The sequence below is a fragment of the Chinchilla lanigera genome, unplaced genomic scaffold (assembly GCF_000276665.1).
Source record: "Chinchilla lanigera isolate Chin_1 unplaced genomic scaffold, ChiLan1.0 scaffold00080, whole genome shotgun sequence".
Lineage (NCBI taxonomy): Eukaryota > Metazoa > Chordata > Mammalia > Rodentia > Chinchillidae > Chinchilla > Chinchilla lanigera.
In genome coordinates, this window is record NW_004955481.1 from 4,649,502 (window position 1) to 4,666,611 (window position 17,110).

At 52.2% G+C, this 17,110-nt stretch overlaps 1 protein-coding gene across 1 annotated transcript in view; it reads right to left on the reverse strand.

Moving 5' to 3' along the window:
* Window positions 1-854: 854 nt before the first annotated feature.
* Slc13a2 (solute carrier family 13 (sodium-dependent dicarboxylate transporter), member 2) overlaps window positions 855-17,110 on the reverse strand; it is a 24,086-nt gene continuing 7,830 nt past the window's right edge. Inside the window, exons 2-12 of the mRNA XM_005402752.2 lie at window positions 10,091-10,219; window positions 8,336-8,472; window positions 8,046-8,245; window positions 7,077-7,248; window positions 6,843-6,965; window positions 4,619-4,837; window positions 4,320-4,408; window positions 3,919-4,040; window positions 2,702-2,863; window positions 1,959-2,096; window positions 855-1,471 (exon numbers count right to left, since the gene is read on the reverse strand). Coding sequence (XP_005402809.1) covers window positions 1,304-1,471; window positions 1,959-2,096; window positions 2,702-2,863; window positions 3,919-4,040; window positions 4,320-4,408; window positions 4,619-4,837; window positions 6,843-6,965; window positions 7,077-7,248; window positions 8,046-8,245; window positions 8,336-8,472; window positions 10,091-10,219 — 1,659 coding nt within the window. The 3' untranslated portion in view covers window positions 855-1,303. The remainder of the gene's footprint in view (window positions 1,472-1,958; window positions 2,097-2,701; window positions 2,864-3,918; window positions 4,041-4,319; window positions 4,409-4,618; window positions 4,838-6,842; window positions 6,966-7,076; window positions 7,249-8,045; window positions 8,246-8,335; window positions 8,473-10,090; window positions 10,220-17,110) is intronic.

Below are 17,110 nucleotides of genomic sequence, written 5' to 3' on the forward strand. Positions count from 1 at the left end.
TCCTGGATGTCTGGCATGTCCTGTCAGGATCCCCTGTCCCCCGGGGACAGCAGTGTTCTCCCCTGAGCAGCAGCCCCCTCCCAGCTGCACTCCCCATGAACCGTCAGCTCTGGGAAAACGGAGTGAAAGCCCAGCCCAAGGGGAAACCCGAACTAAATCTTTCTCTTTTTTTTGTCTTTTTGTCCACAGTGACAGAGACTTAGGATAGACACACAGATGGACTTCTGGCCAGTAAGGGATGCTGAACTCCCGGAGTAGATAATGGGTAGTATCACCTCCAGATGAAAACTCTGGAGTCTATGAGGATGTGGGGTGGAATGGCAGAGGAGGGGCAAGGGTAAGGAGGCAGAGTCATCCAAAATTGTCTGGTTTTGGTTTTAACTCTGAAAGTCATGACAGTTTTGCGCCTGTTCCCCAGTCTAGCCTGCACCTGTCTTACTGCAGCTGGCATTTGGGGTGAGGGTCCATCTTTCCGGGCACCTGGCATGGGTCAGCCTGCCTCCTCCAGTCCGGTGGGACTGGTTTTTCCAGCTGGAGGAAGGGTCGGTGAGGAATTGGCAGGGAGAGAGGGTTTTATGTAAATGCCCAGGGAGTGCTCTGGGAACGGGGAGGCCGGTTTTCCCAAAGACACGCAGAGACTGGCAGCTCCCAATTAGCCAGCTGGTGATGTCAGTGCTGCTTTCTTGGGTGGCTGCGCCCACTCCGATGGGCCCTGGCGGGGGTGCCCTACCATTACCTTCTCCTGGGGGCGGGAGGGGTGCCAAGGGAGCCACCATGTGGGACAGACGCCGGCCCTTTCCCGTACCTTCTAACCCAGGCCAGAACCTCGTAGTGTTGAAAAGACTGTCTCAGACTCTACTGAAAAAAGCTTTAATGTGGTGAACATCTGAACCCTTCCCCAACCTGGGAGGCTCGTCTGGAGTCCCAAAGGCTGTGCCCATAGCAGGCCTTGCTTCCAGGCCACTTTAACCCCAAGTTTCAATAAATATGTGCAAAGGGGTCTGGTTTCCGAGCCAGGAAGACAAGGCAGGACATGCGGTTTTCTGCAGATGCGCACACGTACACTGTGAAGCTTGCACACAGAGCTCCGTAGGACGCTCTCATTTGCACACATGCTTGTACATACAAATACAGACATACTCATTTTCCTCTGATCCTCTGCAGCTAGTGCACACACCTTCTCACAGACACGCACGGGATTGTGTACACACATACACTGTTGGCCCTGGGTTTGGAGCTTGGGTGTCTCCTCTTGGCTCAGAAGAGTGGGACGGAGGTGGGCTTGGCCAGGTTGCACCCCCATCTAGGGGCTGGGCGTGGTGAGGTTGGGCTGGCTGGGGAGGCACTGGGTGATGTTTGACTGGGCCCAGGAAGGAAAGGTGTGCAGGCTGAATATAGAGATGCCCCAGCTATTCATGGCCAGAATGATGACCAGCACCCCGATGATGTTGAGCAGGAATCCGGCCCGGGCCTGAGGTGAGGAGAGTCAGTTAGACCGAGTGGGTGCTGAGCAGCACCAGTGCCCGGACTGCAGGCATTCTGGAGTGCTCAGGAGTCCTCCCACAAGCAAACCTCTCCCTGGGAAGTCCTGCCTTTGGTCTAACCTGCAGTGCTAGGCAATGCCCTTGCCCCTTGCTTTCCTGCCAGTCCTAACAGGGAAGAAAGGTGGGGGGGTACTCATGAGCTTCTGGGATTGTTCTCTCTGAATTCATCTCTCTGAGCATGGGGGCCTGACGCTGGACCTTCAGGTCCTACTCCTTGCTTGTGGCCGGTGCTGCAGGGCTTGACAATCTTCCAACTGAGGGATCACAGCCCAGCCTCTCTTTCTGTGCCCTCAGCCAGACAGGGCCCTCCGCTGACCTCTGAGCATTTCAGAGGCTTTCAGCTACTATGTGGTCCCCAGAGATGGAAGGCAGGCAGGACGGAGAGGAGAGGCGTTTGTGTTCCCTGCCACTCACCATGTCAGTCACTCTGAGATCCCCAAAGGAGAAGGCGATGGCGTTAGGCGGGGTGGCCACAGGCAGCATGAAGGCCAGTGAGGAAGACAGGGCGCAGGGCAGCATGACATAGAGCGGGTGGATGCAGGTGGCCTGAGCCTGCAGGGGGAGCAGTGGAGCAGAGCTGAGCTCGGTCCCCATCCTGGGGAGCGAGGCATGGTCCCCAATTCTCCCTCCTCTGGGTAACAGCTCCATCCCCCAACATACTCTCAGGTCATGAAGCTGCCAGTGCCGTCAGAAATGTGACCTGGGAAGGGCCCCTTGACCTCTCTGGAGGGGATGAGTGTGCAGCCCTGCCCTGTGGGGCGTAGTGAGGGGAGGGGCCCATAAAACGGATCTCAAAGGGGCTCCAGAGGTGTCATCAAAGGCTGCGGGAACACGCCTGGGGAGGAAGGGGCTGGGGACGCTTCAGGGAGCAATTTTGCCTCGTCACCTCTGGAATGGCCAGAACAGGGACTGGGGTGGAGAGGTGGGTGAGGCCACCGTGGAGCCCCATCGGGATACCCAGGGGGTGATGTCACCAGGGATGGGGTGAGTCAGGGGCTAGAGGGCCTTGAGGCCCAAGAGTGTAAGATGGGGAGAAGGGTGGAAGTCTGGGGTCCTCTCCAGGAGAGGGGAGGAGGTGCAGCGGCAGGTCCCTGGGAGGTCTCCGGGGGAGAGGACAGGAAGACTGCCTGGAGGAGGTGTCTACGGGGCCAGCTCACCATGGAGGCCAAGATGGGCAGGAAGAGTGTGGTGGTGGCCACGTTGCTGATGCACTCGGTGAGGGTAGCAGTCAGGAGGCAGACAATGAGGGCAGTGGCAGGAGGAGGCACGTGATGCAGTGGAGACAGTTTGTCCCCCACCCACTCCGACAGGCCAGATCTCTGTGGGCAGGGGACAGTGGTGTTGTGAGTCGGGGTTGCCCAGACCCCAAGCCCTGTACTGCCCTAACGTGTTTGTCTTCAGAGTCAAGACAGCTCTGAAGGGAAGACAGGATCCAGCTAGAATCATGGGCCCTTCTGCTGATCCTGGGGCGGCTGGGGAGGGGTGAAGGGTCAGGCGAGAAGCTAGGAGGGGGGCCCAAGGACTTTCTTGGGGAGCTTGGGGCTTTGTAGAAATGAAAACCTTTGATCTCTCTCCCTCCCCATCCCCTCGTCTTCCTGACGCCTCTCAGAAGGTCTCTGGACAGCCGTAGCCCTCTTCCTGTCCTCTCCCAACCCAATGGGTTGGGCTAAGGGGACTCTGGTCCTAGCGGGAGGCAGAGTGGAGGGGAGACCAAGATCTTGCCCTGCTCTCCTTTGTAAAGCGTCTGCAAGCCCCGCTGCTAGCGTTGCACTGCTGTGCAGGGACCTAAGGCTTCACCTCGTTCTGCTGGTCCCGAGCATGGCGCCTGGCAGTCAGCAAGCACAGACCCTGCACTGATCCCTGACCTGGATCCCTGACAGCTGCCTCCTGTCTGCGCAGTGGGTGTGCTCAGTCAGAACACGGAGGCCCAGGGCTGCAGTTTCAAAAATCTGTTTCCCTCTTTTGGATGGAGTCTCTGGAGAAAGATGGCCTGGTCCCAAGATCCCGGTGGGGTGTGAGCATGGCGCCCCCTGGTGGTTGCAGCAGGAGGACCGTGTCACCCCATTGCTGCAGTGAATATGCATTTTCTGTTTGGCCTGGATAAGGGGCTATAGAAGGATCCCACTCACCAGAGAAACCTGCCTTCCCTTTGGCTTTTAGAGCCCACCGGGCACAGATCCTGAGGGCACATCCTTTCTCCTTCCTGGCTGGGGCTGTCACCTGCTTCCCTCCAGCTTCTGCAGAGGTTCTGCCCACGGTGGGGACCTCCTCCCAAGTGAGGATTGTTTCCCTTCTCTGGTACAGAAACAGGGCCCTTCTCTCCTGCCACAGAGCTCCCCTCCAACAGGTTGGGGAGGAGCTGGGAGTCTCTCACCTCACTGCCTTTGGCCAGGGCAAAGCCACCACCCAGCAACAGAATGATGTTCCAGGGCATCTTCTCGTTCACTAGCTTCCAGGTGAGGAGGGCAGGAGGGGCCTTCAGCTTCCCTGGGTTTTCTACTCCCCAAGCAGAGAAGAACAGGTCACTAAGAGCCACAGGCTTCTCCCGCCCCGCCCTCTGCTGGAACCTCCTTGAGTGGGTGCCCATCAGAGCTTCGTGAATGTAGTTCTGTAACATCCCAATTCACCCTGCCCCTGAACCCCTGTACCCTTAGAAAAGTCACCCTAACCTCTCTGGACTTTGTTGACTCCCGCCAAATGTGGTCAAATGTCCATTCCATGCCCGAAGGCTAAGTCTACCTGGAAAACCTTCCCAGCTGCAGGCCAGGTGCTTACCTGGGTCCTGGGTCAGCCCTGGGATCTTAGAGGGCACAATGAATAGAATTATACCGATGAATATCGCCACGGTTCCATCGGATGGCAAGCTGTGGGTGGGAGAGGGAGGCCAGGCTTAGTGGCTCAGGGATACTCACAGTGTAAGGGTGGTGGAGAGGAACCCTCTTGTAGACAAGCCTGGTGAGATTCCCCTTGCCCCCAGAATCACCCCCTGTTCTTCAGTGGAGGCCTTGTTCCCTTCCCCCCCCTGAAGGATTGCGCCTCAGGTGTGTTCCCCTCCTCCCCCCAGCAACTCTCACCTTTCCCCCTCGCTGTTGGCAAAAGCCAGATTACCCCAGCCACGGAAGAAGCCTGGCTCCCTGGTGAACCAGAGTATAACCAGCAAGATGAAGAGGACAGCGACAGCCTTTTCGGCAAAGCTCATGGGGCCCAGCAGCCTGTGCTGTGACTGGATGACTTGAAGGGCTGCCTTCTTTCTCTCCTCCCCTTGATTTCCAATGCCAAAGTTCTTCTTGAAGCTGCAGGCAGAGAGCAGGGGTGGCTCATGAGAGACCTGCCCCAGGCAGGAAGCAAAGGTGCTCTGAGAGCCCACATGCAAGCCTGAGGCCTGCACAGGGCGTGGTGGGGTCATGCCTCTAAGATTGCACTCCACCCAAGATCCTGGAGAAGAGCAGAGGACTTGGAGGGGGATTTTGGTCCTTGTTTAGCCAGGGAAGCTGGGTTTCCCCAACCTTGGGCTTTCTCCTCTGCCCCGTTGACATTCTTCCTCCAAGAGGTCTCTTGGGCTATGTCCTCCCTGCCCAGGGTCGGGAGGGCTTCCTCCTAGCCCTCCTCCCAGCTCTGCTCCTTCAGCAGCTTTTCAGGAAATTCCCATCCTCCTCTCTGGCTCTGGAATCCTCTCAGCCTCAGCCTTACTCCACCCACATTGTCGTCAGTGTGGAGGAAGGTATGGCCTGCTTCCCTGTGCTGCTTACTTAACATGTGTAGGCATTTAAGTTTTCACTTGGTAAATCTCACTTAGCTGCTGGACTGTGAGCTCTTCAAGGGCAAAGACCATGCTTCATACATCTTTCACTTGTCCATGGTGCCCTGCGTTGCGCTGATCTCTTGTACCAGCTCTCAGCCTAATTCAGCCTCCTTGCAACTGCCCACGTGATTTGCCCAAAGTACAGTAATGATACTTAAAAACTTGCAATGGCTCCCCTATGCCTGGGAAGGCAGGACAAATAATGAGTACAGTGTAGTACCATTCATACCACCTCTGCTGGCCTGTGTGCCCAGTAGACATCACTAATCGATCACAGACTCGATTCAAACAGCCTTAGCAGTATCTCTGGTGATTTTCAACTGAGAAGTCCACACAGTGACTATGAGAAGCCCACGGTTACAAGTAAAAGAAGGAAACTTATTTTCTACCCTTGGCCTCAAGGACAAGGTCTTAACTCTTTTTTATTTATTTATTTTTCCAGGCAGGGTCTTGCTCTGTAGTTTAGGCTGGGCTCCTGAACTCGCTATGTAGCCCAGGAAATCCTCTTGCTTCAGCCTCCCATAATGCTGGGATTACAAGCATGCACCATCATTCTCAGCTCCTCCTTGCTGCCTCTTGAGCTTCAAGCCCTGATACTCATTTATGATATTTCTGTTTCATCCCCACAGAATTCTGTGGAGATGAAAATTCCCCAAAACACAGCTTGTGGGTGTGCTTCTTCTTTCTTTCTTTCTCTTTCTTTCTTTCTTTCTTTCTTTCTTTCTTTCTTTCTTTCTTTCTTTCTTTCTTTCTTTCTTTCTTTCTTTCTGTTGCTCTCTTTCTTTCCTTCCTTCTTTCAAATTTTTTGTTCTCCTTTTTGTTTTGAGATGGGTTTCACTAAATTGCCCAGTCTGGCCTTGAATGTGTGATCCTCCTTTCTCAGCCTTCCCAGTAGCGTGTGCTACTATGCCCAGCACCTCTGCGTTACACCAGCTGTTTCTGCTGTCTGGAATGCCTTTACCCCATTTTCTACTTGGATGACTTGTGGTCCTGTAAGGGTCAGCTCAGACATTGCCTCCTTCAGGAGCCTTCTAAAATCTCCACTACCCTGGGTGCCCCCCTCCGTCCTACCCTACCCCCATATCATCCATCAGATGGGGAGCTGCAGAGTCTTTGTACAATGCCTTTCAGTATTTTCACTACCCAACATGCAGTGGGCCAGGAATGCAGTAGGAGAACAAATGCTCCTATAACTGACCACATTTATTTAGGGATTGTGGAGTGTGAGAGGACAGGGTCTGGCCTGGGCATCAGAAGACCTGGCTTTCAGTCTTGGCATTGACAAATCTAGTTGTGACCATTCAAGACTCAGTGTGCTCATCTGCTAAATGGGGTAATATTTTCCTCCCAGTAACTCCTTCAAATGAGTACACAAGGAGCCTTGGGAAGCAGGGGCCTTCTCATGGGCATGGTCATTTTCCACATCTGAACCCAACAGGAGGCTCTCAGGGGTACAGGCAAGGACCTAGGCTTTTCGTATCCACCCCACTACTTACTTGAAACCCAAGAAGAGAATCTGTAGCCACAGCCAACATAGCAGCAGAAAGATGACCGTGGTGGGGAAGGCAACGCCAAACCAGGAGGCGAAGTTCACGATGTTGGGGTTTTGGGGGAAGATCCTGAAGGAGACACAGGCTGCTGTGTGACATTGCCCCAGCGACCACCCGATCCCACTTGCCTCCCAGTGAGGGTGCATCCCACCCCTGCTGGGCACCACCTCTGCCACTCACGAGTTCATCTGGCCTTGCAACACCAGGTTGGGCGTGGTGCCGGTCAGCGTGGCGATGCCCCCGATGCTGGCCGAGTAGGCGACGCATAGGGTCATACCCTGTGTGAAGCGGAGCTGCTCTGCTGTCCTCTTGGCTCTTGGCTCTGAATGAGCAGGTGCCACGTGTCCATTTTCTGGGAACAAGGAGGAGCTCAGGTGGGGGCGGGCCCAAGGACAGTTCCGGGGAGCTTGTCTGGGGCCCTATGGCCTCCAGGGCACCTTGTTGGTGGACAGCTGAGAACTGGGCTGGGAGGAACACACAAGCCGGCCAACCCCAAGTCTGAGCAGATGCAGCCTTCCCTGGAGCCTCAGTTGGGAGTACCCTCAGATACCACCCGGCCCAACCTCTTTTGATTTGTTTTGTTTTTCTTTTTGGTACCGGGAATCGAACTCAGGACCTTGCGCTTGCCAGGCAGGCACTTATGCCACTGAGCTATATCCCTGGCCCGCCCAATCTCTTTTGAAAGATGGGAAACTAAGGCCCAGAGAAGGAAAGAGGATTATCCAAACCAGGCAGGAAGAATAGAGACTAGACTCCTTGCTGCCCACCCAGACTCCAGCTCTCTTCTTGCGGGAGTGACCACGCCTCTTGGGCTGAGGGAATTCGCAGCACGTGAGTCTTAGCATTTATAAATCAATCAATCCATCAATCAGTCAGTCACTCAATCAATCTACTTATCCATGGTCCTGTGGATCAAATCTAGGGCTTTGCATATGGTAAGCTGAGCTACCCGCCCCCCACCAGCCCATGGATCTTGGCATTTTAAGAGAAGAAAATTTCCAGGCCATCTGGAACAAGTTGGTCGCTGAGGCTCTTGCCTCACTCTACTCTCCCCAAGTCTCCAAGATCATCACCCTTGGGAATGGACGTGCCCCTCAGACCTTCCGCAAGAACTGAGGGGCTGGGAAAGGTCTGCCTCTTCTGTCTTACCAAGCTTGGTCTCCTCCTTCTGGGAACTTGGTTCCTGGAGCTCGAAGGTGGGGTTATCACATTCTCCCTGGGTGTCCCCTTGTGTATTATGCAGCTGCTCCAGGACTGCATGTGCAATGGGCAGCATCATGGCTGTGGTGGCTGTGTTGCTGATCCACATGGACAGGAAGGCTGTGACCACCATGAAGCCCAGGATCAGCCTAGAGACGGACAGACGCACACACTGCCATTCCAGCTTCCCAGAGTGCCCCTGGACTCCGCTCCTCCCATTGCAGTTTGTGGAAACTCACAGAGCGGGCCGCGTCCCAATGACGAGGAGTGTCCGGAGAGCGATGCGTTTGTGCAGGTTCCAGTGCTCCACAGCCATGGCCATCATCAACCCCCCGATTGTCAAGACATTGGTGTCCTTGAGGTACTCAAGGCCAATCTGCCAGGCAGAGACAGGACTGAGAGGCAGGAAGATCCTGCGGTCTCCCACAATGCCCTGGGCCTCTGAGGTGCAGGTCGTGACCTCTCCCCACAGTAGCATTCCCTGGGCTCTCAAATGGAAATGGCCTTCGGATTATCTGCCATTTGATATTAACCAGGGTCCCCTTTTCTTGCTAATCTCATTCTTTCTCTCCTCAGGATAATTGGGAAACAATCCAGCCCGATTCATTCCTGTTTCAAGCCTTGGATTGAGAGAGGGAGATAGAACATTTCATGATCTTTCTAGAAAATAGAGCCAGGTGTGTTGGTGCACACCTGTAATCCAGCACTCAGGAGGCTGAGGCAGGAGGAGTGCCACAAGTTCATGACCAGTCTGAATTACATAGTGAAACCCTGTCTCAAAAAAAAAAAAGTAGAGCAGCATATGTGTCATCCTTGGGCCAATGTCGTTACCATAACCTGGAACTTGTCAGAGATTAAATGTTTAAACCCTATCCCAAAAGCCAAGAGTGGTGGCGCATGCCTATAATCCCAGCACTTGGAGGCTGAGGCAGGAGGATCGTTGTGAGTCTGAGACCAGCCTGGGCTACAAAGTGAGCTCAAGGCCAGCCGGAACAGCATAGCAAGACCCTGTCTTAAAAAAAAAAAACCAAAAAAACCAAAAACCCCTATCCCAGATCTACTGAGTCAGAAGCCCAGGGATAGGGCTCAGCCTTCTGAGTTTTACCCAGCCTTCCAGGTGACTGTAGTGTTCATTTGAGCTCAGGAGCCCCTGAACTAAAGGTGTAGTCTACAGCCAGCCATCAGCGTCTGTGCATACAAACAAACTTAGATGGAAAATGTTTGAAAAAAATCATGTTTATACAGAGCATGCACACTTCCCCTCATCATTATTCCCTAAACAATTCAGTATAGCAACTATTTACATTGCATTAGGTGTTACCAGCAATCTAGAGGTAATTTGAAATGTAATGGGCATAGGTGTAGGCTATCTGTAAATACGACATTTTATACGAGGGACTTGAGCATCCTGGGATTTTGGAATCAGCCAGGGACTCAGAACTAATCCCTTGTGATATCCAGGAAAGACACTATAAATGCTTCAGCTGGACTTTTTTTTTTTTTCTTTTCTCTTTTCTTATCTTTCTCTCTCTCTCTTTTTTCTTCTTTTGTGCCTGTGGTACGAGACACTGATCCCAAGGCCTTTGCACTGAGTTATATCCCCAGCCATTTTTATTCTTAATTTTGGGTCAAGGTCTTGCTAAGTTGCTAAGTTCCCCAAATTGGGCTTGAGATTGCCTCAATCTCTCAGAGTGTTGGGATTACAGGAGTGCACCACCATGCCTGGCTTCAGCTGACTGACGAGGCCCTTCTCCTACACCAGGCTGTGCACCTCCCTAACCAAGCCCTCATTGAATGAGCCACATGCCTTTCTAGAATGCTCTCCCCCTGGTCTTCTAGCTGATTCCTCCTTCAGTGCTCTCTGAGCCATCAAGCAGAGGCAAGGACCCTTCTTCTACAAACCCTGCCTATAATGCAGCATCCTTGGTTACCAGGGCTCCTAGGAAAGACCCCCTCCCTGGGAGCCCTTCCTTCCATGGATGTGAGGAGCTTACCTCAGAGGCTTCCATGATGCCCATCAGAGGGAAAAAGAGCAGAGGGAAGAAGGCTGTGATAGCCAGGGGCAGAGCCTCGGTACACCAGAAGACCGCCATGAGGATGAGGGTGTAGCCACAGTAGGCTTCCTGTGGGCGGGAAGGGAGCAGAAGAGTTGTTAGAGGGGCAGGCCTGTGTCCCAGAGTCTCAGCCCCTCCTGCCCCACAGAGAAACCAGGCCATCTGTCGCAGCATGGGGAGAGCTTGTGAAACCCATGGATTCCCAAGCCTGAGGTCACATTTTAAAATGGTGGCAGGAGCCGAGCGTGGTGGCGTATGCCCGTAGTCCCACCACTCGGGAGGCTGAGGCAGGAGGATTGTTGTGGTTTTAAGACCAACCTGGGCTACAAAGTGAGCTCAAGTCTAGCCTGAACTGCATAGTGAGGCCCTGTCTCAAAAAAAAAAAAAAAAAAAAAAAAGACCTACATAAATAAATAAATAAATAAATATAAAATGGTGGCAGGAGAGGGCACACCTTATCTTTGTTTTAACCTTGGGGGTCCAGACATTATAATCCAGCCACACCAGTGTCTGGAGTTGGTTCTAAGGCCTCATTCAGCCCAAGGGGCCTGCAGGGTGCCCAGGTGAGGGTCCTGAGATGAGACAAGTGTGGCCAGATGAAAGAGCAGACCCAGGACACTCTTGCCTTCCCTAGCTCTTATAACTGCCTGTAAGAATGTGTTTACTTGTACGACTCTTTAGTGTTCGTTTCCTCTGCTAGGAGGTAAGTTCAACAAAGACAAGGGTCAGCTTTGTGGCACCTAGATCCTTGAAGCCCAGGACCCAAGGGACTTCGGCGCAAATCTTGTCTGAATGAATGCATCGTGCCCAGTCTTGGGAATGCTGCAGGGCCTCCTTCTTAGCAATCCTGGCCTGGCTGCTGCACGACACAACTCCAGAAGTTCCATCCACATTCACGGGATGTGTGAAAGGTTCCCCCACCCCGCACTGTGCAAGGAAGAGTGGAGCAAATGCGACGGATCACCTGAGGTACCAGAAACCATGCTTTTCCTCACAAGGTCTCTGAGTCCGGAGAAGCCTGACCTCAGGCCTACACGAGGTAGGAATGGACGCCAGACAGGCGGGTGCCAGACGTCAGGGGCCTACCCACCTCAGCTCCTCTCTGAGGACTGAGGAATCATTAGCCAGAGGAGCCCTCCGGGAGAAGGGGCACCTGCCCACTCTGTTTACCCAAAGAAGAGCAGATGCAGGGATTAGTTGGACCGGACTGTGGCCCCTTCTCTTACCGGTCTCAGTTGTCCTGCCCTCTCTCTCCACCCAGTACAAGCTGCCCTCGCCTCTCAGCACCTCACACTCTCAGTGTCCTGAAGCTTGAAAAGGGTCCCCTGGGAGGGGCAGAAGTGGTGGCCTTGGGGAAGGTGAAGCTTCTGTTTAATGAGCAACTCTTAGGAACTTCGTATTGAACCCTTAGGAGCCATTAAGGTGGGTGTGGTGGTCTCACTTTATGGATGAGCTCGGACAGTCAGTGACTTGCTCAAGGTCAAAAAACTAGGGAGGGGCAGAGCTGGGATGGGAACTCAGGTAGGATACGTGGGTTGCGCAACTCCAGGTGCTTCCCAAGAGCACTCCCCTCGTCATAAATGGCAAGGTGCCCTGGAGCTGTGCAGTATGAACCCGGTACAACGGCACAGAGCCTGCCCCAATACTGGCTGACTGCAAGCTCTGTTTTCACTACCCCCCACTCACCCTGGACTTGAACTCATCAGCTGCAGGGGTGGGGCCTCCCTGACCCTCGATCAGCGATCCACCCCTCTCCTCCCCTAGTAGGATTCTGCTGATGCTGGTGTTTCTTCACCCACTTTCTTGCCTGCAGCAACTGGATGGCCAGTTATTTAACCTCCCCTTGAGCTAAGGGCAAGCCACTCCCCTGGACCCTGGAGTCCCCTATTCCCTCACCTAGAACTCTCTGGGCAGACACTGAAGGGGGTCTGGGGGAGCAGTCACTGTGCTGATTCACACAGAAAGCTCTGGCTAGGCTTGGTGGCACACACCCATAATTCCAACACTGGGAGTCTGAGGCGGGAAGATCACCACAAGTTCGAGGCCAGTTTGAGCTACACAGTAAGTTCAAGGCCAGCCTGGACTACATAATGAGACCCTGTCTCAAAGAAGCCAAACAAACAGAAAAACAAGACACCGTTGCTGGGCATGGTGGTGCACACCTGTAATTCCAGCACTCGGGAGGCGGAGGCAGGAGGATCTTTGCGAGTTCGAGACCAGCCTGGGCTCCAAAGTGAGCTCAAGGCCAGCCTGAACTGCATAATGAGACCCTGTCTCAAGAAGACAAAAAAAAAAAAAAAAGAAAAAAGAAAAACAAAACACCAAGAAGAAAACTCTGCAGAAGGAGACTACTTTGTGATCCATGTGTTTTTTAAACTCAAGTGTTTTTTAAATTCACATTTAGTTGCTTTGGGCTGTACTGACTATTGTTCCCATTTCACACGGGGGGGAAAAGGGTGCAAATAAATGTCTCAAAGTCACACAAATAATAAGTGGAGAAGTCAGGCCGTCTGGTTCTTGGGCCCCAGCTTTTACCCTGAACTCAGAGCCTCCATTTGAAGGCATCCTCAGTCTCATTCTCCCTGTGTAAGGAGGAGTGGGGTTCTGAATCAGAACACAGTGAGCTTCTGAGGACCTGCCACTTCCTGTGGCCTGACTCTGTTAAGGAGATTCGCTTGATTTTAAAGAAAAAAAAAAACAGTGTCCTGCCATGTTCACCCAGGCTGGCTTTAAACTCCTGGGCTCAAGCGATCCTCCCACCTCAGGCTTCTGAGCGCTGGGACTACAGGCTCGTGCCTCTGCACCCAGCTAAGGTGCTTCACTTTTGATGACCCATTTCCACACCTTAAAGGGAATTAATTGTTAATAGCCAAACCTGCCTGTGAGTGCCAGTGTAACCTGTAATCCCCTCACCCCTGCTTTATAACTATGCCGGGTTCTGTCCACTTGTATCTCTGGATCAAAATCCAAAGCTGTCTCAAAGTTCCATCTGGAAGTCTTCCTTGACCCCAGGGGGCTTTGGCTCTGTGTCCCCCTCCCACCTCCTGGGCAGTCTATCAAGCTGAAGCCTGACCTGCTGACTTAATTTTCCTGTGCCATGGTGTTCATAACTGGGACATGGGATTGTAAGAATCCATGAAATTGAATGGGAAAAACCATTTCACCTTCTCACTAAGACCCAAATAAAGGGGTTGGGGATTTAACTCAGTGGCACAGCACCTTCCTGGCAAGGGCGACGTCCTGAGTTCAATTCTCAGTACAAAAAAAAAAAGACCCAGCTAAAGAACATAGTCAACAAATCATAGCACAGACTGTTCTCAACTTAAAAATAATGAGATGTTTTTGGCTTTGTGATGTGCAAACCGTATGTGTTCTGTAGAACCCTGCTTTAACGTTCATTAGCCATCCCTTAATGGTGAGCACCCATACTGCTGTTCTGTTTTTCATTTTCAGTACAATGTCCAACAAATTACATGGGATATTTCAAAGCTTTATTCTAAGATAGGTTTGTGTTAGATGATTTTGCCTAATTGTAAGCTACTGTTCTGAGCACGTTTAAGGTACGTGAGGTTAAACCATGCTAGGACAGTTTCAATTTATGATTTTTTTTTTTTTTTTTGAGACAGGGTCTTGCTCTGTAATTCAGGCTGGTCTTGAACTTGCTTTGTAATCCAGGCTGGCCTCAAATTCACAGCCATCCTCCTGCCTCAGCCTCTCGATTGTTGGGATTACAGGCGTGCGCCACCATGCCCAGCATGATGGGTTTCTTGGGATAGAATCTCATCATAAATCGAGGCCCAACTACAGTGTTAATGGTATTATCAATAACTTTTTTGCAGATTTTTTCCCCTTAGAGAGGGTCACTATGCTGCCCAGGCTGGGCTAGAACGTCTGGGCGCAAATGAGACTCCTGCAGTTACTTCCCAAGAAGGAGGGATTACAGTCGTGTGCCGCTGCAGCTGGCTCAATGTTTTATTGAGGCTGTCAAATATTGGATACCTGCCCAGATCAGTTGTTGTGCTGTTATCTTGGAATACATCTCAATATACTGTTTATACTCCTCATTTCACAATTATGGTAGTCATTACGCAAATGCTAGATCTTTCTTTTCTTTTTTTCTTTTAGTGCTGGGGATGGAACTCAGGGCCTCTCACATACCAGGCCAGGTTTAGTACTGAGCTACATCCCTAACCCAGCACTCGGTCCTTCTAATGCACTAAGAAGGCACATATATCTGAATTGCAATATACTTTTCTGTATTTTGATAACCATGTCAAAATAATTGGTTTCCATTGCAATTCTACACATTTTATTTTGTGCATGTTAAATCAGTATTCTGAGCAGGACAGGAACCAAGACACAAAGAGGCGTAGTATTGCCTCGTTGAAGTTTCTTGAAGCCAGACTGCTGTCAGTGTTCGGAGGGGCAGCCTGGGTCAGGTGCCAGCCCTGTGGGCACTCCTGAAGGGGACCGCACTGAGTCCCTTTCTCCTCAGCCCCTTAATATGTCTGATTACGAGGTCAGTATCCTTGCTCTAGAAGGAGGGATTCAGGGGCCAGGCTTGTCCTTCCAGGCCACCCTAGTTCTTTGTTTGTTGGTTTGCTTTTGACACAGGGTCTCATTATGTAGTTCAGGCTGGCTTTGAACTCAGTGTATAGTCCAGGTTGGCCTCAAATTCACAGAGATCCTCCTGCCTCAGCCTCCTGGATGCTGGGATTATAGGCATGTGCCATCACCCCGGACTAGAGCTCAGAAAAGAGTAGGGAAGTTTTCTTTCTACCAGAAACTACTGCTCTCCTTTCTGCCAATCACTACCTCCTCCTCCCCAAGGCTGGGAAGTGGTTGCTTTCGGCTCTGTTCCTTGGTTGCAGCATTGTAGCACTGATTCTTTTTTCTGTGTTTGTTTTATTGTTGATTTTGGTGCTGGGGATCAAACCCAAAGCTTTGTTAGTGCTAAGCAAGTGCTCTACCATGGAGCTAACCCCCAGGCCTGTGTACTTTATGTCTGTGTGCTCTCCTCCTGGTTGTCTCTGCTCCAGCCAATCTGGTCCTCTTCAGGTTCCTCTAATACTCCATTCTCCCTCTGGCCCAGGGGCCTTTGAATGTAATGTCCTCTCTCTGGACTTCTCTCCCCTTTCCACCTTGTTTAGTTGACAACTATTCATTCTGGAGATCTCAGTTCAGCTATTCCTCTTTCAGGGAAGCCCCGCTGGCTTCCTGACTGGAGCAGAATCTCTACATTTTGTACACTGAGCTCCTGGTTCCTCTTCTGCACAGCACTCCCTGCAGCTGCAGTGAACATTTTGTGTTGTAAATGAAAGGATGAGACTATGTTCTCCAGGGAGCAGGTTCAAATCTGTTTCTGCTCATCCCAGCAGGGAGCCTGGTACCTTTACCTTAACCTTAACCTTAACCCTGACCCTGACCCTGAACCTGATCCTGACCCTGAGTGAGTGTGTGACCGACGCAAGCCCTAGGGACAGACCTGAGCCACACCCAGCTCTGCCCCCAGCGGCTCGCAGGGTCTGTGGGGCAGCAGGGGCTGGCCAGGTGGACTCCCCTAGAGCCAGCAGTGGGCAGAGGAGCTAAAGCCTCAGAGGGGTTTCTAACCCCATCTGCTTGCTTCTTTTGCAGTGGGAAAGCGCACATCTCAGAACCAGAAAAGCTGGGCGTCCAGGCCCAGCTGTATCGTTATATGTCCTTGGGAAAGTTCGTTAACTTTTCTTGACTTTGATTTTTTTCCCTAGAAATATTGAGACTTTCCTGCTGTGCCCACAGCTATCCCTTCATGCAGTTTCCTTATCTACAAATGGGAATAGAGAAACACCTACCTGGCTGGGCCAGCATAAGCAGGAAAGGGCTCTCAGCAGTGAGGAGGTGCGAATATGCTATAATGCGTTGCACCAGCGCATGGCACGGCTGGCGCTGGGAGAGGAATGTGCTCCTGGTACATTTGGAACCGGGGTAGGTGTGTGAGGCAGAAACGGAGACAGAGATGTCAGGGAACAGAGCAGATTCTGGACCCTGAGTGAGAGGCAGGCGTGGGAGAGGACAAGGACTGTGGCATCATGGCACGGCACTGCACGGCACGGCACGGCACGGCACGGCACGGCACAGCCTGCAGCAGTCAGGTAGGAGCGTGTATGCCAACAGACTCAGAGGAGCACAGCTGGGTTCCTCCTGGTGACAGAAGGTCTGCACAGAGTGGGGATGGCTGGCACCCCCTGCCCTCTGCCCCTTGAAGGAGGACGCTGGAGGCAGGGAGCTTTCTCAGGGCTCAGAAACAAGGGTGGGGCAGTAAGTGGCAGCCTGGCATGCACCGCTGCAAAGGAGAGAGCAGAAAAGTGGGAGGCCAGAGGAGAAAGGGCCCCTTCCCTGAGCCTCCTCCTATCGGGCTTGGGCAAGGCTTCCAGAGAGGGGTGCTGAGCGGGTGCTGGGGATGGGTGGTTCAGCTGCTGAGCAGAGGGGCTGGGTGGGAGGAAAGCACACAGAGGAAACAGCAAGGCAGGGGGACCCAGACGTGTTCCAGGAGGGCTGCTTGCTTGGAAAGAATCTTGTCTGCCCTGAGAGAAACCTGGGCTTTATCCAGAGGCACGAGTGAAAGTAGGAGGACCCTGAAGGATTTTAAACTGAGAAAGTAGCATGATCTGGCTGGTGTTTTATTAATGTATGGATTGTTTTTTTCTTTTCTTTTCTTTTCTTTTTGGTACCACGAATCAAACTCAGGACCTTGCACTTGCCAGGCAGGCACTTGTGCCACTGAGCTATATCTCTTTTTATTAAAAGATTACACTGGGTGCCAGGTGTACAGGCACACACGTGTAATACCAGCACTCTGGGAGGCTGAGGCAGGAGAACTGCAAGTTCCAATCCAGCCTGGGAAATTTGCAAATTTAGCAAGACTTTGTCTAAAAAAATTTTTTTAAAGGGGCTGGGGATATACACACACACACACACACA